The sequence below is a fragment of the Arachis ipaensis genome, chromosome B09 (assembly GCF_000816755.2).
Source record: "Arachis ipaensis cultivar K30076 chromosome B09, Araip1.1, whole genome shotgun sequence".
Classification (NCBI taxonomy): domain Eukaryota; kingdom Viridiplantae; phylum Streptophyta; class Magnoliopsida; order Fabales; family Fabaceae; genus Arachis; species Arachis ipaensis.
In genome coordinates this window covers 85,513,003-85,538,338 of record NC_029793.2, presented here as the reverse complement: position 1 = coordinate 85,538,338, position 25,336 = coordinate 85,513,003, and the positions used below count along the sequence as shown (strand labels likewise).

The following is a 25,336-nucleotide window of genomic DNA, read 5'->3' as shown; positions in this document are numbered from 1 at the left end:
CAGCTTGGTTTAGCCGCTTAGGCTAGGATTTTATTCCTTTAGGCCTTCCTATCCACTGATGCTCAAAGCCTTGGGATCCTTTTTATTTACCCTTGCCTTTTGGTTTTAAGGGCTACTGACTTTTTGCTCTTGCCTTTTGGTTTTAAGAGCTTTTGGCTTTTTCTGCTTGCTTTTTCTCTTTTTTTTTTCGCTATTTTTTTCTGCAAGCTTTGTTTTTCACTGCTTTTTCTTGCTTCAAGAAACATTTTTATGATTTTTCAGATTATCAAATAACATTTCTCCTTTTTCATCATTCTTTCAAGAGCCAAAAAATTTAACATTCATAAACAACAAATTCAAAAGACATATGCACTCTTCAAGCATTCATTCAGAAAACAAAAAGTATTGCCACCACATCAAAATAATTAAACTATTTTAAAATTCGAAATTCATGTACTTCTTTTTCTTTTTCAGAAAACAATTTTCATTTAAGAAAGGTGATGGATTCTTAAGACATTCATATCATTAAGACATAGACACTTAGATACTAGTGATCATATAGTGAAGACACAAACATAATTAAACATGAAGCATAGTAAATGAAAAACAGGAAAATAAGAACAAGGAGATTAAGGAATGGGTCCACCTTAATGAGGGTGGCGTCTTCCTCTTCTTGAAGGACCAATGGTGCTCTTGAGCTCCTCTATGTTTCTTCCTTGCCTTTGTTGCTCTTTCCTCATAGCTCTTTGATCTGCAGTCAATTGCTCTACCTCTGAATGATGGAAAACCAAAAGCAATGCTTTTACCACACCAAACTTAAAAGGTTTGCTCGTCCTCGAGCAAAAGAAGAAAGAAGTGGAGAAGATGGAGGAGATGGAAGTGTGTGAATGGGTGGGTTTGGGAGGGGAATAGTTTGAATTTGAATGGTGAGGTAAGTGGGGATCCTGTGGGGTCCACAGATCCAGTGAGGTCAAGAATTTAGCATCCCTGCTCCAATTAGGCGTATAAAATGCCCTTACTGTGCAATCCTGGCGTTTAACGCCAGACGGATGCTTGTTTCTGGCGTTAAACGCCAGCTTGGTGCTTGTTTCTGGCGTTAAATGCCAGACAGATGCTTGTTTCTGGCGTTTAAACGCCAAAATGATCTTCCTCCAGGGTGTGCTATTTTTCATGCTGTTTTTCATTCTGTTTTTTGATTTTCCATTTGTTTTTGTGACTTCACATGATCATCAACCTAAAGAAAACATAAAATAGCCATGGAAAATAAATAGATATAATTAAATAACATTGGGTTGCCTCCCAACAAGCGCTTCTTTAATGTCAATAGCTTGACAGTGAGCTCTCATGGAGCCTCACAGATAATCAGAGCAAGGTTGGGACCTCCCAACTCCAAACTTAGAAGTTGAATGTGGGGGTTCAACACCAAACTTAGAGTTTTGTTGTGGCCTCCCAACACCAAACTTAGAGTTTGACTGTGGGGGCTTTGGTTGACTCTGTAGTGAGAGAAGCTTTTCATGCTTCCTCTCCATGGTTACAGAAGGAGAACCTTGTGTCTTATAGTTTGCAATGTCTACAAACCACAGAGCTTCCTGAATAGCAATCAATTGCTCATCCGAAAAGGTTTCAGAGATCTCAGTAGGAGGGAGGGATGCTTCTGCTACTGGTTCTATCCGGGACAGGTGATCAGCTACTTTATTCTCTGTCCCTTTTCTGTCTCTTATTTCTATATCAAACTCTTGCAAAAGCAACACCCATCTTATGAGCCTGGGCTTTGAATCCTGCTTTGTGAGTAGATATTTAAGAGCAGTATGGTCAGTGTACACAATCACTTTTGATCCTACTAAGTAGGATCTAAACTTGTCAATGGCATAAACCACTGCAAGTAATTCTTTTTCTGTGGTTGTGTAATTTTTCTGGGCATCATTTAAAACACTGCTAGCATAATAAATGACATGCAGAAGCTTGTTATGCCTCTGTCCCAATACTGCACCAATGGTATGGTCACTGGCATCACACATTAGTTCGAATGGTAATGTCCAGTCTGGTGCAGAAATAACTGGTGCTGTGACCAACTTAGCTTTCAGGGTCTCAAACGCCTGCAGACACTTTGTGTCAAACACAAATGGTGTGTCAGCAGCTAGCAGATTGCTCAGAGGTTTTTGCAATTTTTGAAAAATCCTTTATAAACCTCCTATAGAATCCTGCATGCCCCAGAAAGCTTCTGATTGCCTTAACATTGGCAAGTGGTGGTAATTTTTCAATTACTTCAACTTTATCTTGATCCACCTCTATTCCCTTGTTTGAAATTTTATGCCCAAGGACAATCCCTTCAGTCACCATAAAGTGACATTTTTCCCAATTTAAAACTAGGTTGGTCTCTTGGCATCTTTTCAGAACAAGTGCTAAATGGTTAAGGCAGGAACTGAATGAGTCTCCAAATACTGAAAAGTCATCCATGAAGACTTCCAGAAACTTCTCTACCATATCAGAGAAAATAGAGAGCATGCACCTCTGAAAGGTTGCAGGTGTATTACACAGACCAAAAGGCATCCTTCTGTAGGCAAACACTCCAGAAGGACATGTGAATGCTGTTTTCTCTTGGTCCTGAGGATCTACTGCAATTTGGTTGTAACCTGAATAGCCATCAGAAAAGCAGTAATATTCATGACCTGCTAGTCTCTCTAGCATCTGGTCTATGAATGGTAAAGGGAAGTGATCCTTCCTGGTGGCTGTATTGAGCCTTCTGTAGTCAATACACATACGCCACCCTGTAACTGTTCTTGTAGGAACCAGTTCATTCTTTTCATTATGAACCACTGTCATTCCTCCCTTCTTAGGGACAACATGGACAGGGCTCACCCAGGGGCTATCAGAAATAGGATAGATAATCCCAGCCTCTAGTAACTTAGTGACCTCTTTCTGCACCACCTCCTTCATGGCGGGATTTAGCCGCCTCTGTCGTTGAACCACTGGCTTAGCATCATCCTCCAATAGGATCTTGTGCATGCATCTGGCTGGGCTAATGCCCTTAAGATCACTTATGGACCACCCAAGAGCTGTCTTGTGTGTTCTTAGCACCTGAATTAGTGCTTTCTCTTCCTGTAGCCCTAAAGCAGAGCTTATGATTACAGGAAAAGTGTCACCTTCTCCCAGAAATGCATATTTCAGGGATGGTGGTAGTGGTTTGAACTCAGTTTTAGGAGGTTTCTCCTCTTCCTGAGGAGTTTTCAGAGGTTCTTTTATTTCCTCTAGTTCCTCCAGATCAGGCTGAACATCTTTAAAAATGTCCTCTAGCTCTGATTCGAGACTCTCAGTCATATGGACCTCTTCCACTAGGGAGTCAATAATATCAACACCCAAGCAATCGTCTGATGTGTCTGGATGTTGCATAGCTTTGACAACATTCAACTTAAACTCATCTTCATTGACTCTCAGGGTTATCTCCCCTTTTTGGACGTCAACGAGGGTTCGTACAGTTGCTAGGAATGGTCTTCCTAGAATGAGAGTTGCACTCTTGTGCTCCTCCATTTCCAGCACTGCAAAGTCAGTAGGGAAGGCAAATGGCCCAACCTTGACAATCATGTCCTCAATTATGCCTGATGGGTATTTAATGGAGCCATCAGCAAGTTGAAGACAGATCCGGGTTGGTTTGACCTCTTCAGTCAAGCCAAGCTTTCTGATGGTGGATGCAGGGATTAGGTTGATGCTTGCCCCAAGATCACATAAAGCTGTCTTGGTGCAATTACCGTCTAATATGGATGGTATCATAAAGCTCCCGGGATCTTTAAGCTTTTCTGGGAAGCTTTTCAGAATGACTGCACTGCATTCTTCAGTGAGAAGAACTCTTTCAGTTTCTCTCCAATCCTTCTTATGACTCAAGATATCTTTCATGAACTTGGCATAGGAGGGTATTTGCTCAAGTGCCTCTGCAAACGGAATCTTTATTTCAAGAGTCCTGAGATAGTCTGCAAAGCAGGCAAACTGCTTATCCTGCTTCTCTTTGCGGAGTTTTTGAGGATAAGGTATCTTGGCTTTATATTCCTCAACCTTAGTTGATGTAAGTTTATTTCCTACAGAAGTGGTTGAAGAAGCCTTTTTAGATGGGTTGTCATCAGCACTAGTGTGTGTCTGATCCCTTACTGGCAATTGAGTGCCAGAGTTAGAAGCTGGAGTGACGTTAGACGCCAGCTCCTCATCTGTTCCTGGTGTCTGAATGCCAGAACTATGCTTCTTTTGGGCGTTCAACGCCAGATCCTTGCTTGTTTCTGGCATTGAACGCTAGTCCTGAGCATGATCTAGGCGTTCAGCGCCAGCCTTCCACCCAATTTCTGGCGTTTTAGCGCCAAAATTATTTTTCCCTGGGCTCTTACTGTCCTCAGGTGGATTTTAGGTGGTTTGCTCATTTCTTGGCTTCTTGCTGCCTTGAGGTGGGGTATTTAATGTCTTCCCACTTTTTAATTGAACTGCTTGGCATTCTTCTGTTATTTGTTTTGACAGCTGCTGCTTTAATTGTACTTCCATGTTTATATTAGCCATCCTTGTCTCTTGTAGTTTATCCTTGAATTCAGCTAATTGCTTTGTTAGAAAATCCAATTGCTGATTGAATTCAGCAGCTTGCTCTGCAGGACTGAGTTCAGCAGTTACTGTTTTAACCTCTTCTTTCATGGAAGAGTCACTGCTTAGGTACAGATGCTGATTTCTGGCAACTGTATCAATGAGCTCTTGAGCTTCTTCAATTGTCTTTCTCATGTGGATAGATCCACCAGCTGAGCTATCTAAAGAGATCTGAGCTCTTTCTGTAAGCCCATAATAGAAGATGTCTAACTGAACCCACTATGAAAACATTTCAGAGGGGCATTTTCGTAGCATCTCTCTGTATCTCTCCCAGGCATCATAAAGAGATTCATTATCTCCTTTGCCTTGGATGTCCAGCCTTAGCTGTGTCATCCGTTTTGGAGGAAAGTATTGATTCAGAAATTTTTCTGTTAGTTGTTTCCATGTCATTATGCTAGCCTTAGGTTGGTTATTTAACCACCTCTTGGCTTGGTCTTTTACAGCAAATGGAAACAGTAATAATCTGTAGACATCCTGATCTACTTCCTTATCATGTACTGTGTCAGTAATTTGTAAAAATTGTGCCAGAAACTCTGTAGGTTCTTCCTGTGGAAGACCGGAATACTGGCAGCTTTGCTGCACCATGATAATGAGCTGAGGATTCAACTCAAAGCTACTGACTCCAATGGACGGTATGCAGATACTACTCCCATATGAAGCAGTAGAGGGGTTAGCATATGACCCCCAGAGTCCTCCTAGACTGTTCATTTCCACTTAGATCCATGATGGAGAAAGGGAGATGATGTAAAATAAAAAAATTTTATTTTTATTTATTTATTTATTTATTTAATTATTTCGAGAATAAAATAAATTAAAATAAAATAAATAAAAATAGGTGAAGATTTTCGAAAAAAATGAGGAGAGAGAAAGTGGTTAAGAAGTTTTGAAAAGGATATGATGATTTTTGAAAAAGGTTTTAAATTTTGAAATAAAAATCTGAATTTTAAAGGTAAATTTCGAAAATTTGCTTTAAAATAGAGAGAAAAGATATTTTTGGATTTAAAGAGGAGAGAGAAAAACAATAAGATAGTACAAGATTTAAAATTTTTAGATCTAATACTCCTTATTTTCGAAAATTTTGGAGGGAAAACACCAAGGAACACCAAACTTAAAAATTTTAAGATCAAGACACAAGGAAACTCAAGAACACTTTGAAGACTCTCAAGAACACAAGAACATGAAGAAAGAACACCAAACTTAAAATTTTTTTGAAAACCAAACTAAAATTTTCGAAAAACAAAGTGAAATCAACATGAAAACACCAAACTTAAAGTTTGGTACGAGATTTAATAGAAAAATTATTTTTGAAAAAGAAGATTTTGAAAAGAGTATACCAAATTGCCATGAACTTAGACCAACTCTCTAGCCAATTGGGCAGTAAATATAACACTTGTTTTGAAGAAGTATTTTTAAATAACTAAGAATAAAAAAATATATTTTTTTTTGAAAACTAATGTTTTAAAAAGGCACAAGAAAAACAAGAAAAAGTCAATAAAGAAATAATTTTCGAAAAATTTTTTTGAAAGAGAAAATAAGGATTCTAAAATTTTAACCAGAAACAATAATAAGAGACTCTAAACCAAAAAGAAAATTTTTTCCTAATCTAAGCAACAAAATAAACCGTCAGTTGTCCAAACACGAACAATCCCCAGCAACGGCGCCAAAAACTTGGTGCACGAATTGTGAATCACACCTTTCACAATTCGTACCACTAACCAGCAAGTGCACTGGGTCGTCCAAGTAATACCTTACGTGAGTAAGGGTCGAATCCCACGGAGATTGTTGGTTTGAAGCAATCTCTGGTTATCTTGTAAATCTCAGTTAGGAGGTCAATTATAATTATCAGTTGACTTCAAAATGAACAAGGGAACATAAAATAAATACTTGGTATGCAGTAATGGAGAATATGTTGGAGTTTTGGAGATGCTTTGTCTTCTGAATCTCTGCTTTCTCCCTGTCTTCTTCTTCATGCACGCAAGGTTCCTCCTATGGCAAGCTGTGTGTTGGTGGATCACCGTTGTCAATGGCTACCATCCGTCCTCACAGTGAAAAAGGTCCAGGTGCGCTGTCACCGCACGGCTAATCATCTGTCGGTTCTCGATCATGTCAGAATAGGATCCATTGATCCTTTTGCGTCTGTCACTACGCCCAACACTCGCGAGTTTAAAGCTCGTCACAGTCATTCAATCCCTGAATCCTACTCGGAATACCACAGACAAGGTTTAGACTTTCCGGATTCTCAAGAATGCTGCCAATGGATTCTAGCTTATACCACGAAGATTCTGATTAAGGAATCCAAGAGATATTCATTCAATCGAAAGTAGAACGGAGGTGGTTGTCAGGCACGCGTTCATAGGTTGACAATGGTGATGACTGTCACGGATCATCACATCCATCATATTGAAGTGCGAATGAACATCTTAGATAGAAACAAGCGTGTTTGAATAGAAAACAGAAATAGTTGCATTAATTCATCAAAACACAGCAGAGCTCCTCACCCCCAACAATGGAGTTTAAAGACTCATGCTGTCAAAGAGTACAAAGTTCAGATCTAAAATGTCATGAGATACAAAATAAATCTTTAAAAGTTGTTTAAATACTAAACTAGTAACCTAGGTTTACAGAAAATGAGTAAACTATGATAGATAGTGTAGAAATCCACTTCTGGGGCCCACTTGGTGTGTGCTGGGGCTGAGACTTAAGCTTCTCACGTGCCTGGGCTGTTTTGGGCGTTCAACGCAAGGTTGTAACCTGTTTCTGGCGTTAAACTCCAACTTGTAACTTGTTTCTGGCGCTGGACGCCAGACTGCAACATGGAACTGGCGTTGAACGCCAGTTTACGTCGTCTATCCTTGAGCAAAGTGTAACATCCTGCATTTTTGAAAATCTAAATATAAATAAATTGTGATTTTATCTTATTAAGTTTAAACTTTATAATTTTAGAAATTATTTTATTAGAATTAATTAAATAGACTCGGAGATAATTTTATTTTGAATCAATTAATATTCTTAAGTAATTTTATTATATTGGAATATTTTGTATAATTTTAGTAATTGAAAAATAATAAAGAATTGTACAATTTAATTTAAGTAACTTTTATCCTGAAAAAGTTACGATTTATTTTACTAATTTGATATCTTATTTTATGAAGTAATTAATTAAGAGTAATTAAATTAGTTTTATTAATATTTGGAGTTTAAGTTGATTAATATTCTTATGTAATTTTTATAATTGGTTATTTCATATGCTTTGGAAATAAAATTTAGTAAATAGAAGTGTTATATAATTTAATTTAAGTAATTTTTATTATGAATAAATTATGGTTTATTTTATTAGTTTGAGCTCTTAGAGACTAATTTATTAGACATGATTAAATTGATTTTGATAAATACTTTAATTTTAAGTTAATCAGTATCTGTGCACAATTTTGATTATAACGAGTTATTTTATACAAATTGAAATTAAAGTTTTGGTAATAGAAAAATAATGAGGGCAATAGATATTTCAGGTTTAAACTGTTTTATAAAATGATTAGAATATTGATTTTATGATTTAAATTAGAAATAATTATTTGAACTCATTAATGAATTAATAAATAAAATTGTGTTCCGAGACTAATTTTCACAATGTTATATTTAAATCATAAATTGTCATTTATCTTGAATATTTTGTAAAATTCATATATTAATCCTATATCTTTTATTCTAACCCTAACTCTATATTTCTTATTTTTATGTACCGTTATCATCCAATACGTATACTCCTCACCCAATTACTGAAACACACATAGAGTACACTAACCCCTCCCTTATTTCTCCACGCTTCTTTTCTTTCCACCGTTCATTCCCGCAGGAATACACTCCACATAAATAAATTTGCACACAGAAAAGAAAGAAATTAGAGATAACAGGGGAAGAGGAATAGAGAGAGAGCGAGAATGCAAAGGGAAAAAGGGGAAGGGGGGAGCAGCGCCGGTGGGCACCATAGGCACCGCGGCTACTGTTGCTGCCTCACAGGAGAGTGAAGGAGAAGTAGAAGACGAAAAATGAGGTAGAAAAGGGAGGAAGTGTCGTCCCTGTTGTCACCAAGCACCGCCACCGCCCAAGGGGAAAGCTCAGTCGTTAACATCAATTCTGCCTGGACCACCGCTGCCAAACCCTAGCCATCACTGTCGCCACTGCACGTAAGAAGGGGGCGGCACCGCTGATGACCGTTGAGTTGGAGCTGTCACATACACGAGAATTTCCGGGAATCGTTGCTGCCATGTTCCCATTCCAATTAGGTTCAACATCCACTGTTTTACATTAGCCGTTTTCCCTTATTTCTGCTCCAGTTACATGCCCTATTTTGCCAATACTTTATCAATCTGCTTGTTCTTGTTTTAATTCAACTTTGGCCTGTGCTCTATTTTAAATTTTCAGAGTCGCTTCTACTTTTGATTCTATTGAATTTGAAATCTTCGTTTCGTTGAGACCATGATCACTGCTATGGGAACTAACTCCGCTGCTATCTTGATTGAAACTGTTGCATAGCTAGTAGTGGTCCAGCCAGCTGCCTCGTCATAATCCCGCCTCCGGATTCTTTTAATCGCGACATCGAGGTAGGGGGTTTAAAACAATTTCAATTTAAGAATGCCTGCAAGGTTTATTGAATAACTGCAAAGAGATTTAATAGCTGTGAGTAATTGATTGATTATGTAATTATTGAATTGTGGCTGAAATTGTGATTGGAATGGTTGAGATTGTGATTTGGAATTGTTGATTTGTGATACTGATTGATTATGTGGATTGGGAATTGCTTGATGACTAATTGTAGAGAATTTCTGAATTTTAATGGGTTATGTTGGATTTGTTGCCGTTGAGTTGTTATTTGGTATATTGTAATATTAATAAACTTGGTTGGTGGTTGATTTGGAATTGGTTTTGAGGGGTTTTGAAGGGTTGGATTTTGAATACTAAATATATTGGTGAAAAACTGATTTTTAAAATTAAACGGTGACTTTGGAAGTGAATTAGTTATTCAACGATAATCGAAATGATATAAGAGCAAAGGCTGAGTAAAGTATAATAAAAGTTGTTGTTGGGACTCAATTTTGAGAAGTTTGAATTAACTATAGAACTAGTTATGATTCTTCAAAGTTAAAATGTAAAACTTGATTTTCTGCATTATTTTTAAAGGAAGCCGGAAACTTTGAAAAACTATAACTATTTCTGTGATTATCGGAATTGTGTGGGACCAAATCCGGATTGAGCTTGGGGATATAGGGAACTGGACTGCTGAATTTGAGACTTTTTCATTAAGTTTATGATTTATGGTGAATTTTTGAATCATGGATGTCAAAACTGGTTTTTCTGCAGAACGTTTAACGCAGCAGTAACTTGATTCCTCTATTGGAAATTTTGCAGTTTGAATTTTGAAATGGAACCAATTTTAAATAAAACTTTATTCCTATTATTTTAATGCCGTAAAATTTCAGAACAATTGGACTTGTAGTTTTAAAGATATGAATTTTTGAAGGATGATGCATTATGCAGAAAAAGCCAGATTCTGTTTCCTTAAATTAGTAACTTTGGGAGTTTATAACTTTTGATCCTGGATAGATATTGAGATGCAACCAGTTGGAGGTGAAAATTAAGTATGTTTAGTATATGTGATTTAAATTTCAGGATTTTCTATGTTTTAATAAGTGAGTTATGGAACTTGGAAGAGGTTGTGTTCAATGATTTGTAAAACAGAATTCTGCAGAAAATTACCTAATTTCCAAGCTACGTAACTCCTTCATTAAAAATGGTATGACCTTGGAACCAATTGAGAAAACATTTGGATGAGTTATGTTTAACCACATTAATTTTGAAGGTAGTTGGATTTAATTTAGATTTTATATGAAATTTCAAATGTTGTATGGTGCTGCTGTCTTCTGGTTTTAAAACACTGCAGAACAGTCACGGTTTTGCTTATATTCCCGAAGCTATAGTCAGCGAAAAATTATGATTTTTGATTTAATAGAAAGCTTAATCCGAGACGGTCGCATGGATATAAAGTTTTCACAATTCCAAATTCATTTGATATTTTACAAAACAAAATGGAAATCAGGCTGCCAAGTTGTGTTGGTAATTATTTTGGATATGGAATTTAAGAAATAGATTTTCTATTATCAAATGTTTTTGAGAATATATTGCTGTGGCAAATGCTGAAAGAGGCTGATGAACTGTTGTGTGACTGGTATGTTTGAGGTCTAGTTTTGTATAAAGTATCTGACTGATTCAGCATAGACTTAATGAACCTATGCTTGGAGTAGGATGATCATTTATACCGCGTAGGTAACTTCTGTTATGTTATGGTCTTGTAAGGTATGAAAAATCAAACTTGTTCAGCATAGACTTAATGAACCTATGACTGGGACAGGTTGGTCATTCATACAGTCTAGGAAACTTTTAAAAGTTTTACAAGAAAAATATGGATTTAGGATATTAAGTAATTAACTAATGCTTTTAAAGAAAGTTAGTTTCCTTTTAGATGTCTATGAATGCAGTTAACTATTTGCGCTTTATTCTTTACTTTCACGGCATTCTCGACCTCTACTGAGAACATGTGGTTTGGTTCTCACCCCCAAATTTTTCACCCTTTCAGCAACAGGTTTGAAGACGCAATTTGAAGCTGCGAGCGATCAGTAGGCTTTCTTTATGGTTTTAATTGCTTTCATAGAGTCCCCTCGCTATTGTCCTTTGAGATTTTATTTTACATAGAGGGGTAGGTTTAGTATATTGTATTTGAGTTTTTTTTGGTCTCTTTTGTATAAGAATTATTATCAATAATATTTATGTGATTATTATTATTTGTGAATGTTTGAATTATGACTTTAATGAATAAGAAAAAAACAAAATTTCTGGAATTTTCTTAAAACTGAAACGCGAACTCGATACAAAGGCTCGATAATTAAGTAGTCAATACTAGAGAAGGTTACGTAATGTTCTTTCTAGTGGAAATACCCTGACTTAAGCAAGGTATTTTGCTGGACGGGACGTTACAATATGGTATCAGAGCAGTCTTTCCTGTAGAGCCTTGGGAGTGGACTGACTATGCTTCATTGCGTACTCTGAGTGTCTGTCATGCTTTATAGCTTGTTCTTATGACAAGAGTTTGTGTTTTATATGCATGACTGTCTAATGATTAATGCTATTAGATTACCATTGCATACCTCATGGTATCAAGTTTGGCCAACTTAATACTAATGATTTATGTATATGGAAATACTAATGGGTTATCATAGACGAAATAGAAGTGATAAGGTTAATGCGAATCACGAGGTTTTGGGGACGTTAGAAACTAAATTCTAGAGATTAGTTCCGTTTCGACGTATGCTCTTTATTCGTGCTTAGTGTTATCTCTTTCTCTATTAATTGTATTGGAATTTCTAGTTTCTGATCTCTTTCTTGCTAATCTTGTGTTATCATTCGTGCATATCCTTGCTTGACTCTGTATCTAGTTGTTGTTTGAATCTTTTGAACCATTTATCTTATACCTTACCAACTCTATGCTCTTTGCTTTGAACTTGGATTTATTTCGGTGCAACATATCATTTCTTGTAATTTCCTTCTTGAGTATTTGTTTCAGATTCTCTTCGAGAAAAATTTCAATTTAAATCTTTTCTTACTTGATTGTATCCACAACCCTTGCTTAAATTTTGATGGGATTATTTTTAATTCAGCCTAGACTTTCTTATATAAACTCTAAAACTTCTTTATATAGTTTAATCTTGTTTATTTGTGATATACTATTTTTCTTTTATTGATTTATAGAAAATTTTATTTCAAAAATTATTCTTTGAATTGAACCAGATTTTCTTCCAACTTTATTATAATTCTATGGCTATCCTTACCTAATTATGTACTTAAGTATTCTCCAGGATTTTTTTTTAGAAAATATTTTGCCCTTGACATCAAACAAGCTTTAATTTACAAACCATGCATGATTTGTTTTGATTTAAAAACTAAATTAATATAACATTATTTATACTAAGTTTAGTACTTTTGGGAAATGTTAGATTTATATATATTCTTTTGAAAAAGATAAACTAATTCCCTCTATTTCAAATTGAAGTTGTTCAAAATCGTTGTACTATCTTCCCTAATGATGTTCATATTGAAACTGTTCGATTTAAAATTTCTTCCTAAGCTTTGAATTAACTCCCTTTATGCTCCATTTCATTGCTTATATATATCCTTGTTTGTTGACGATCTCACGTATTCCTTCAAAACCTTGCGAAATACCATCTTGTGCAATTGCAAACTTGAGTATTCTTCTAATTTCACGCATAAACCTTTCGTGCCGTTTGTCTTTCTCTTCTCATGTTTCGTATTCCTTATAGGCAGTAGTTCTTAGGGACACGATTTGTGCGTACGGAAAGTGAATCTGGTCAGTATACGAAGTTATAAGGAGTTTAATTCTGAGGCGACAAGAGGAAGTGGTCGTGCTTTGTTAAGAGTTCTGAACGAATATTGTGCCTATTTGATTTTGGATTTTGAAAATTTTCTTGTGTTAAGTTATTTTATCAACTCTTGCATTACCTAGTATATTTTCTTCTATGTTTATGTGATATGATTTTCTTGGATCCTTTAAAATGTTCAAAAGGGGATGTGAAAATAAACTTTTTCTTCATCTTGTATCAATTTTCGAGGGCGAAAATTTTTGTAAGTTGGATAGAATGTAACATCCCGCATTTTTGAAAATCTAAATATAAATAAATTGTGATTTTATCTTACTAAGTTTAAACTTTATAACTTTAGAAATTATTTTATTAGAAATAATTAAATAGACTCGGAGATAATTTTATTGTGAATCAATTAATATTCTTAAGTAATTTTATTATATTGGAATATTTTGTATAATTTTAGTAATTAAAAAATAATAAAGAATTGTACAATTTAATTTAAGTAACTTTTATCCTGAAAAAAATACAATTTATTTTACTAATTTGATAGAAAGTGTTATATAATTTATTTAAGTAATTTTTATTATGAATAAATTATGGTTTATTTTATTAGTTTGAGCTCTTAGAGACTAATTTATTAGGCATGATTAAATTTATTTTGATAAATACTTTAATTTTAAGTTAATCAGTATCTGTGCACAATTTTGATTATAACGAGTTATTTTATACAAATTGAAATTAAAGTTTTGGTAATAGAAAAATAATGAGGGCAATAGATATTTCAGGTTTAAACTGTTTTATAAAATGATTAGAATATTGATTTTATGATTTAAATTAGAAATAATTATTTGAACTCATTAATGAATTAATAAATAAAATTGTGTTCCGAGACTAATTTTCACAATGTTATATTTAAATCATAAATTGTCATTTATCTTGAATATTTTGTAAAATTCATATATTAATCCTATATCTTTTATTCTAACCCTAACTCTATATTTCTTATTTTTATGTACCGTTATCATCCAATACGTATACTCCTCACCCAATTATTAAAACACACATAGAGTACACTACCCCTCCCTTATTTCTCCACGCTTCTTTTCTTTCCACCGTTCATTCCCGCAGGAATACACTCCACATAAATAAATTTGCACACAGAAAAGAAAGAAATTAGAGATAACAGGGGAAGAGGAATCGAGAGAGAGCGAGAATGCAGAGGGAAAAAGGGGAAGGGGGGAGCAGCGCCAGTGTGCACCATAGGCACCGCGGCTGCTGTTGCTGCCTCACAGGAGAGTGAGGGAGAAGTAGAAGACGAAAAATGAGGTAGAAAAGGGAGGAAGTGTCGTCCCTGTTGTCACCAAGCACCGCCGCCGCCCAAGGGGAAAGCTCAGTCGTTAACATCAATTCTGCCTGGACCACCACTGCCAAACCCTAGCCATCACTGTCGCCACTGCACGTAAGAAGGGGGCGGCACCGCTGATGACCGTTGAGTTGGAGCTGTCACAGACACGAGAATTTTCGGGAATCGTTGCTGCCATGTTCCCATTCCAATTAGGTTCAACATCCACTGTTTTACATTAGCTGTTTTCCCTTATTTCTGCTCCAGTTACATGCCCTATTTTGCCAATACTTTATCAATCTGCTTGTTCTTGTTTTAATTCAACTTTGGCCTGTGCTCTATTTTAAATTTCCAGAGCCGCTTCTGCTTTTGATTCTATTGAATTTGAAATCTTCGTTTCGTTACGACCATGATCACTGCTATGGGAACTAACGCCGCTGCTATCTTGATTGAAACTGTTGCATAGCTAGTAGTGGTCCAGCCAGCTGCCTCGTCATAATCCCGCCTCCGGATTCTTTTAATCGCGACATCGAGGTAGGGGGTTTAAAACGATTTCAATTTAAGAATGCCTGCAAGGTTGATTGAATAACTGCAAAGAGATTTAATAGCTGTGAGTAATTGATTGATTATGTAATTATTGAATTGTGGCTGAAATTGTGATTGGAATGGTTGAGATTGTAATTTGGAATTGTTGATTTGTGATACTGATTGATTATGTGGATTGGGAATTGCTTGATGACTAATTGTTGAGAATTTCTGAATTTTAATGGGTTATGTTGGATTTGTTGCCGTTGAGTTGTTATTTGGTATATTGTAATGTTAATGAACTTGGTTGGTGGTTGATTTGGAATTGGTTTTGAGGGGTTTTGAAGGGTTGGATTTTGAATACTAAATAGATTGTTGAAAAACTGATTTTTGAAATTAAAAGGTGACTTTGGAAATGAATTAGTTATTCAACGATAATCAAAATGATATAAGAGCAAAGGCTGAGTAAAGTATAATAAAAGTTGTTGTTGGGACTCAATTTTGAGAAGTTTGAATTAACTATAGAACTAGTTATGATTCTTCAAAGTTAAAATATAAAACTTGATTTTCTGCATTATTTTTAAAGGAAGCCGGAAACTTTGAAAAACTATAACTATTTCTGTGATTATCGGAATTGTGTGGGACTAAGTCCGGATTGAGCTTGGAGATATAGGGAACTGGACTGCTGAATTTGAGACTTTTTCACTAAGTTTATGATTTATGGTGAATTTTTGAATCATGGATGTCAAAACTGGTTTTTCTGCAGAACGTTTAACGCAGCAGTAACTTGATTCCTCTATTGGAAATTTTTCAGTTTGAATTTTGAAATGGAACCAATTTTAAATAAAACTTTATTTCTATTATTTTAATTCCGTAAAATTTCAGAACAATTGGACTTGTAGTTTTAAAGATATGAATTTTTGAAGGATGATGCATTATGCAGAAAAAGCCAGATTCTGTTTCCTTAAATTAGTAAATTTGGGAGTTTATAACTTTTGATCCTGGATAGATATTGAGATGCAACTAATTGGAGGTGAAAATTAAGTATGTTTAGTATATGTGATTTAAATTTCAGGATTTTCTATGTTTTAATAAGTGAGTTATGGGACTTGGAAGAGGTTGTGTTCAAAGATTTATAAAACAGAATTCTGCAGAAAATTACCTAACTTCCAAGCTACGTAACTCCTTCATTAAAAATGGTATGACCCTGGAACCAATTGAGAAAGAAATTTGAATGAGTTATGTTTAACCACATTAATTTTGAAGGTAGTTGGATTTAATTTGGATTTTATATGAAATTTCAAATGTTGTATGGTGCTGCTGTCTTTTGGTTTTAAAACACTGCAGAACAGTCACGGTTTTGCTTATATTCCCGAAGCTATAGTCAGCGAAAAATTATGATTTTTGATTTAATAGAAAGCTTAATCCGAGACGGTCGCATGGATATAAAGTTTGCACAATTCCAAATTCATTTGATATTTTACAAAACAAAATGGAAATCAGGCTGCCAAGTTGTGTTGGTAATTATTTTGGATATGGAATTTAAGAACTAGATTTTCTATTATCAAATGTTTTTGAGAATATATTACTGTGGCAAATGCTGAAAGAGGCTGATGAACTGTTGAGAAAGAAGGAACCCGTAAGGGTGGATAAGTCCTATTTTTAAAGGAGATTATGTCCAAATTTTTATAAAAAATATAAGGACTTAATCAAAATAAATATTCAAGGCTTATTTAATAATAATAACTCCAATGATTCTTTTAAGAAAAGAATATTTGATCTATGAGATTGTTGGTAGGGGCGTGGGTCTAGTCCCGCTTGCTCAGTGCGTAAACCATTATGCAGGGATGGTGGTTTTGTCCCGCCTGCAGTGAGGACGGTGGTTTTATCCCGCTCACGTATTGATAAATTGTTCAGCAAGGACGGTGGTGTGATCCCGCTTGCATATTATTTTATGTACCCAGTAAGGATGGTGGTTTAATCCCGCTTACTGTGGAGGCAAGGACGGTGGTTTAATCCCGCTTGCATGTTCCGGACAAGGATGGTGGTTTAATTCCCGCTTGTCTATGGAACCTACGGATAAGGATGGTGGTCTAATCCTACTTATCCGAGTCGGGTCTGGCAACATAACCGACGCGTGAGCTCATGGCCAATAGGACAGGCATGCATCATATGCATCTATGTGACATTGTTTGGGTGTGTATATTGTAATTGGTTTGCCTATGTGAATAATTCTGTTTAACTGCTAGTTGCTATACTTGATGTAATTGCTCTTGATTGTGTTTGAACCTCATTACTTGTGTTTGTAACTGATTGGCTGGATTGTGGTGAATTGGGTGTTGATTGAGTTGTTTGGGCCTAAGGCCGTGACTGGTACGTTTGAGGTCTAGTTTTGTATAAATATCTGACTGATTCAGGATAGACTTAATGAACCTATGCTTGGAGCTAGATGATCATTTATACCGCGTAGGTAACTTCTTTTATATTATGGTCTAGTAAGGTATGAAAAATCAAACTGGTTCAGCATAGACTTAATGAACCTATGACTGGGACAGGTTGGTCATTCATACAGTCTAGGAAACTTTTAAAAGTTTTACAAGAAAAATATGGATTTAGGATATTAAGTAATTAACTAATGCTTTTAAAGAATGTTAGTTTCCTTTTAGATGTCTATGAATGCAGTTACCTATTTGCGCTTTATTCTTTACTTTCACGGCATTCTCGACCTCTACTGAGAACATGTGGTTTGGTTCTCACCCCCAAATTTTCCACCCTTTCAGCGACAAGTTTAAAGACGCAATTTGAAGCTGCGAGCAATTAGTAGGCTTTCTTTATGGTTTTAATTGCTTTCATAGAGTCCCCTCGCTATTGTCCTTTGAGATTTTATTTTACATAGAGGGGTAGGTTTAGTATATTGTATTTGAGTTTTATTTGGTCTCTTTTGTATAAGAATTATTATTAATAATATTTATGTGATTATTATTATTTGTGAATGTTTGAATTATGACTTTAATGAATAAAAGAAAACAAAATTTTCTGGAATTTTCTTAAAACTGAAACGCGAACTCGATACAAAGGCTCGATAATTAAGTAGTCAATACAAGAGAAGGTTACGTAATGTTCTTTCTAGTGGAAATACCCTGACTTAAGCAAGGTATTTTGCTGGACGGGACGTTACACAAAGTATGGACTATTATATATTGCTGGAAAGCCCTGGATGTCTACTTTCCAACGCAAATGAGAGCGCGCCATTTGGAGTTTTGTAGCTCCAAAAAATCTACTTTGAGTGCAGGGAGGTCAGAATCCAACAGCATCAGCAGTCCTTTTTCAGCCTGAATTAGATTTTTGCTCAGCTCCCTCAATTTCAGCCAGAAAATACCTGAAATCACAGAAAAATACACAAACTCATAGTAAAGTCCAGCAATGTGATTTTTAATTAAAAACTAATAAAAATATACAAAAATCCAACTAAATCATACTAAAAACTAAGTAAAAACAATGCCAAAAAGCGTATAAATTTTCCGCTCATCAATGAGCACAGGATTCCAAATCCACAGAGGCTAGTTGAAGTAACAATGGAACATAAGGACTCACTCCCAAAGGATTTAATGGAAGATCGTAAAGAAGAAAAGGAGGAAGTCAATCAAGAGATTTCACACTCATTTGAAGCAGAGAGCTATAAAGATGAAGGGTTCATTGAAACCCCAATGCAAGAAGTTTCTGAGGAAGAAATCACTTCAACAATCACACAACCACCAAGTCATGATATCCAAGAAGTGAAGGCAACCAACAACAACACCGAGAAGAGGATTGTGACCAAGCCACAATTGATCGTATCCATGAAGAAGAAAAGGTCAACCACAAGCAATCCAACCCCTGAACCACCAGCAAGCAAGTTCAATTAAGCAACTTACCAAAGGAAGCTTGCTCAGAGTAAACCAAAACAGAGGACAATAGCTGAATCTTCTCCCCCCTTGAGCTCATTCCTCTTAACAAACTGGAAGAAGAGGAAGAAAGTGAAGAACAACATGTCAAGCTAATAACACTAAAAGAGCGCTTGTTGGGAGGCAACCTAACCGTAGGTAATATTTCATGTCTTTGCTTTGTTTACTTTCTTTGTCTGCTTTGTTTATTTTCAATAAATTGGCATATGATTACATTCTAAGTTTGGTGTTGCCCTACAACAATTTATTTTCAAATCCATCTGGATGATTGCATCAATTCTAAATGGAAGTGTCACACTAAGTTTCTAAGTTTGGTGTGCCACTTAATTTTCTGTGCAAATAAATCCAGCAACACCACTTGTCTGCATAATCATAATGCCTTTGCAGTGTTATTTTTTTTCTTTTGGTTTGACACTTTTTCATTCTATTTGATTTAGCCATTTTTGTTTTTAATACTTTCATTTATTTTGCTCCTTAACTGTTTTTGTTAATAACTCACAAAAAATTCCCTACTCATGACAGATTCTTTGCTTGATGATTGTATTTAACAAATAACAGTTTCATTTGCTTAGTTTTAGTTCAAATAAATTGACATGTGATTGTATTCTAAGTTTGGTGTTGCTACGCAACAAAATTTGGTTCCAATCCTTACTAGATACTTGCATCAATTCCAAGTGAAAGTGTCACATTAAATTTGATGTGCCACTTATCTTTTATTCTATGTATCATGCACACCCTCTTATGTTTGTAATCACAATGTCTCTGTTTCCTGTGCCTCGATGGTTATTTTTCTTGCTTAAAACACGTGTACTACTAACATTTTTATTGTGTGAGACATTCATGCTCCATCTTAGACCCCATCACCATTGTTCTAATTGTTCCTTGAGGATGAGCAAGAATTCTGAGTTTGGCATGGGAAGAGGAAGAATAGAGGAGAAAGGACAACAACAATGAAGATGAACTACAAGGTGGTAAAGTTTATTTTTCTCTTATGTGTTTCTAGTACTTTAAATTGCATGATTGTCTTTATCTTCTCCGTATGCATGTGTGTATGAATAAGCATAGCCTGAATTTTGATTTGTAACATCTTGCTGTGACATTATGATTACCATCTTGAATTGTGTGAGTCAAAGTAATTAAGGAATCATGATCATAAACAAACAAGGTCATTAAAGAAGAATTTAGCATGGGCATTGAAGAACCGAAGATTGATGGTTTAGAAGTTATAGTAAACTCCCGTTGCAAGTATAGTTACTAAACCAAGCAATCAACCTTTTTTACAAAAGTTTTGGTTGTCACAAATAACAAACTCCTTTAAAATTGATAACCGAGTATTCAAACCTCGGGTCGTCTTCTCAAGGAATTGCAGGGAAGTATGTTCTTATTATTGGTTATGAGTCTTGTAAATTAGGGGTTTTAGAAAGTAAGGGAGCAGTATGTTACACAAGAAGAATAAGATAAATAAATAACTATAAAATAAACTCTTGGCAAAATATAAGAACTGGAAGTCCTATCCTTATCAATTGTGATGAGAATTGGATTTTTAATCCCACTTGGTCAGCCTTTACTAAACAAAGGAAAGTTAAGTGGGCTGATTGGCTTGATTCTCAAGTCCTAGTCAACTCCTGTGGAGAGACTAGCTTTAGAGCAATCCTAGTTCAATCAGAATCTGCCAATTTCAACCACTGTTTTATTTGACAGCTCAAGCGTCACCAATTACTTTAACCAAAGCCAAAAGGAAGAAAAATCTAAATTAAATTAAAGACATTTATAAATGAAGCAAAGCAAAATTAAATCTGAAAATACCTCGAATTGCATTCACAAAAGAACTTAAATCTGACATGGACATTCATAAATTAAATTAGGAAAATAAATAAAAAGAACATTGAACCTGGGATTGAGAGTCACTCCTAAAACTAAGAGAAGTCCTAAATCCTAATACTAAGAGAGAGGAGAGAACCTCTCTCTCTAAAAACTACATCTACTCCTAAAATTGTGAATTATGAGAGCCCCCTTATGAATGGATGCATTCCCCCACTTTATAGCCTCTAATCTGTGTTTTCTGGGCCACAAACTGGGTCAGAAATAGCCCAGAATTTGCTGGTCTCGAATTCAACCACGCTGGATTTCCATCACTGCGACGCAGCCGCATGAATCACACGGTCGCGTCACCTAGCGTCAGGGAAACTATAGCATATTATATATCAAATCGGAGCCCCAGACGTTAGCTTTCCAACGCAACTAGAACCGGGTCGTTTGGACATCTGAAGCTAAAGTTATAGCCGTTTGAGTGCGAAGAGGTCAGGCTGGACAGCTTAGCAATTTCTCCAACTTCTTGTATTCCTTCCACTTTTGCATGCTTCTTTTCCATCCTCCAAGCCATTCCTGCCCTATAATCTCTGAAAGCACTTAACACACATATCAAGGCATCTAATGGTAATAAGAGAGGATTAATAATAAGCAATTATAAGATCAAAGAAGCATGTTTTCAATCATAGCACAAAATCAGGAAGGAAATATAAAACCATGCAAATATTATGAATAAGTGGGTAAAGAGTTGATAAAATCCACTCAATTGAGCACAAGATAAACCATAAAATAGTGGTTTATCAGGCATACAAGTATTGGAAGGCTAGTATGATTAATTGTTGCTCAATCGCATTAGATTTTATTTAATTGAAGTTTTCATCTAGGACATTTTATGAAGTTTTTGAAATCATGAAAACCTTGAAGAAACAATTGCAAATTGAGGCAAGAAAAGCAAAATGGAAAGAATGAGAAAGCTGAAGGCTTTGAGTACCAATGACAATTCAATTGTTAAGTACTTGTGGTGTTTATGTATCAGGCAAAAAAGCTTGAAAACAAAACACTTAGATTCAAGGCTAGCCTCAAGTGCAGAAGCACTCCCTCAAAGCTCAAGGCTCTGAGCATCAATGATTAGAGAGCAAAGAAAAGAAACAAATGCTTGTGGTGCTTATGTATCAAGTGGTAATTCTTGAAAACAAAGCATTTAGAGTCGTAGCTTTGTTATCAACTCATGGGGCAAAGCACCCAAAAGGAGAAGCTAATAAGATAATCAAAAGCTTATTTCAAGGAAGAAATATAAGGAAAAGGTTTCATAAAATGAGCTAGATAGAAGCATCAATGATTTACATTTCTTTTATGATTATAGCATGCATAGAAAACTAGCCAACCATGAATATTAACTTGCTATTCTTCTCACCTTGGTGTGTCAAAATTTACTGCATGATTCTTTTCTTGCTTGGGGACAAGCAAGGTTTAAGTTTGGTGTTGTGATGACATATCATCATGTCATGTTTTTCTATGCTTTTTCATACAAGAAATTGATGATTAGTGCTTAAATATTGAATGCTTTTGTGCTTAATTGGTATATTTCTTTGATCTTTTAATTTTATAAATTTTGAAGGAAATAAGCGGAAAAAGAAGCAAAATAGCACAAAATCACCTCAAAAGAAGAAAAGAAGAATTTTGGGGCACATTTTAGAGTTTAGACACACTTTGGAGCCTTAGGCCACGCTTTTAAAAGTGTGGCCCATGACTAAATCAGAGAAGCATTGCGTTAAGAAGGAGAACACCACATGGCTGGCGTTCATTCCCCAAGTGAGCGCCACGCTCACTAAGTGAGCGTTTTCGATGCCACACTTGGAGGCAAAGATTTTGCCATCTGTGCGCACTAAACAATGCTCACTAACATAACTGGGCGCTAATTGGGAGAGCGCTGGCAAGGAAGAAAGGCGCGCACCGAAGGAGAAAGGGTAGCGCTCAAATAGCTAGCGCAGCGTTCATTAAGAGAGCGCTAAAGAGAACAATTTTATTTAAATTGTAATTTATTTTCAATTTCAATTTCATTTTCATTTTGTAAAGCCTATATAAAGGCATCAATTTCATTTCATTAGGGAGATCTGTAAGGCTGCTAGGCAGTAGTAGGAGTAGGAGTAGGAGTAGGAGTATTATAGAAGGCTCTCTTTGATACACTTTTATTTTTCTGCACTTTCTATATTTCAGTCTTGAATTCAGTTTATGCAAATTTCAATTTCTACAATCCTCAGCTCCAATTTCCTTCTCTGCAATTTTACTTTTCTGTTTACATTGCTCCCAATTCACTTTCCTGCAATTTTCATCTTCTGCAATTATTCTGAATTCTGATTTAAGTTCCTAGCACCCAATTCCCTTTACATTTGCTGCAATCTACATTTCTCGTTCTTTAAAATTATGTCAATTTACTTCCTGTAAATAAGATCTGCTGTAATTTACTTTTCTTGCCCTTTAAGCTTTTGCTGATTTACATTCTGCAATTTACAGTTCTCTGTAATTTACATTCGGTTATCAAATTTTCACTCCACTCAATACTGTTAGCTTGACTAGACTAATCACCTCACTAATGTTGCTCGATCCATCAATCCCTGTGGGATCGACCTCACTCATGTGAGTTATTACTACTTGATGCGACCTGGTACGCTTGCCGGTGAATTTGTGTGGAAACCTAATTTTCACCCATCAACCTTTCGAGATCATGTGCGATGCCTCGAACCACGCCGTAGGTGCCGCGCTAGCACAGCGCGATGGTAAAGATCCTTACACTATAGCCTATGCATCAAAGACCTTAGATTCGGCCTAGTCGAATTACACCACTACCGAAAAAGAGCTCTTAGCTATTGTTTTTGCGCTGGATAAGTTTTGACCCTATTTGCTAGGCTCTAAGGTAGTGGTGTATTCGGACCATGCCGCCATGAAATATTTGCTAAAAAAGAAAGTTTCAAAGCTTAAACTCATTAGGTAGATATTACTCTTGCAAGAATTCGATTTGGAGATCAGAGATAGAAGTGGGATCCAAAATCTGGTAGTGGACCATTTAAGTCGGCTTGAACATTTAGCTTCAGATCCCACTCATATCAATGACTCATTTTCCTTCGATACCTTCGATACCTTGTAGGCAATATCCCAAAGTACCCCTTGGTTCGCCCCGATTGCTAATTACTTAGTCGCCCGCATTTTTCCCCCACAATTTTCAAAGCATCAAAAACATAAATTGAGAAGTGATGCTAAGTATTATATTTGGGATGATCCACATTTGTGAAGGCACGGGCCTGACCAAGTGATTAGAAAATGTGTGCCGGAATCTGAGTTTCAATCTATCCTTCAATTTTGCCACTCATCTGAGAGTGGGGGTCATTTTGTGCCACAAAGAACAGCAAGAAAGGTTTTAGACTGTGGATTCTGGTGGCCTACTTTGTCTAGGGATGCCAACCAATTTTGCAAATCCTATCATTAATGTCAGAAATCTGGAAATACCTCACAGAGAGATGAAATGCCTTAACAATCGATGATTTTTTGTGAGATTTTTTATGTTTGGGGCATAGATTTCATGGGGCCATTCCGAAATTCCAATGGGTTTGTTTATATCCTGTTAGCAGTGGATTACATCTCTAAATGGGTGGAAGCAATTCCTACCCACTGTGATGACGCCAATACCGTTGCTTCATTCTTGAAAAATAACATTATCTGTAGATTTAGGTCACCACGAGTAATCGTGAGCGACCAGGAAACCCATTTTTGCAACAGGAAAATTGAGGCATTGATGAAAAGGTACGGGGTCATCCACAAAGTATCCACAATCTATCATCCTCAGACCAATGGGCAAGCAGAAGTGTCCAACAGGGAGATCAAGATAATCTTAGAGAAAGTGGTTAACCCACAATGAAAGGATTGGAGTTCCAGATTGGGAGATGTACTCTGGGCATACAGGACCACTTACAAAACCCCAATCGAAATGAGTCCCTTTCGTATTGTTTTTGGGAAGCCTTGTCATCTCCCTGTGGAAATTCAACATAGAGCCTATTGGGCGGTGAAGAATTGTAATCCAGATTTAAAGGGGGCAGAAATGGAACGTAAACTTCAATTGGAGGAATTAGAGTGTCTTAGGCTAGAAGCATACGAGAATGCTCAATTTTACAAGGAGAAAGCCAAGACATTCTATGACCAAAATATTAGGAGGAAGAGTTTTAAGATAGGTGATGAAGTGCTTGTGTACGATTCGAGGTTGCGATTGATGCCCAGGAAGTTGAGATCTAGATGGGATGGTCCATTCAAGGTGGTGGATGTCAAGCCTTATGGAGTGGTAGAAGTGATCCATCCTATCAATGGGATCAAGTTTAAAATCAATGGACATAGGGTGAAACTCTATCAAACTCAACCCAAAAATGCCAAGGAGTTGGAGATATTCCTCCTTGGAGAAGTTTCAAGTGACCAATGAAGCCATGCAAAGTCCAACTTAGGACTATAAACCAAAGTGCTTGGTGGGAGACACCTGATGAAAGAATTATTGTATCATTACAAAAATCCCCTTCGACAAGTGTACCGAATCATCGTCAAGTAATAACTCACAAGAGTGAGGTCGAATCCCACTGGGATTAACGGATTAAGCAATCAATAGTCAATTGGTTAACCTAGTTAGACGGTTCATATTGGAGTGAAAATCA

General features: G+C 36.0%; 1 protein-coding gene and 2 long non-coding RNA genes across 3 annotated transcripts; all 3 read left to right on the top strand.

Moving 5' to 3' along the window:
* Positions 8,385–11,276, top strand: LOC107619162. Its single transcript, XR_001615535.2, has 3 exons — positions 8,385–8,876; positions 9,016–9,194; positions 11,225–11,276. It is a non-coding gene; the product is annotated as an uncharacterized LOC107619162 (long non-coding RNA).
* LOC107619163 lies at positions 13,774–14,999 on the top strand. Its single transcript, XR_002353297.1, has 2 exons — positions 13,774–14,583; positions 14,723–14,999. It is a non-coding gene; the product is annotated as an uncharacterized LOC107619163 (long non-coding RNA).
* LOC107615657 lies at positions 24,628–25,110 on the top strand. The gene has a single exon (XM_016317704.1). It carries the CDS (start codon positions 24,628–24,630, stop codon positions 25,108–25,110), a length of 483 nt encoding a protein of 160 aa, XP_016173190.1.

Coding starts and splice junctions, on each gene's coding strand:
- LOC107615657 (XM_016317704.1), top strand. CDS start 24,628: ATGAGTCCCTTTCGTATTGTTTTTGGGAAGCCTTGTCATCTCCCTGTG.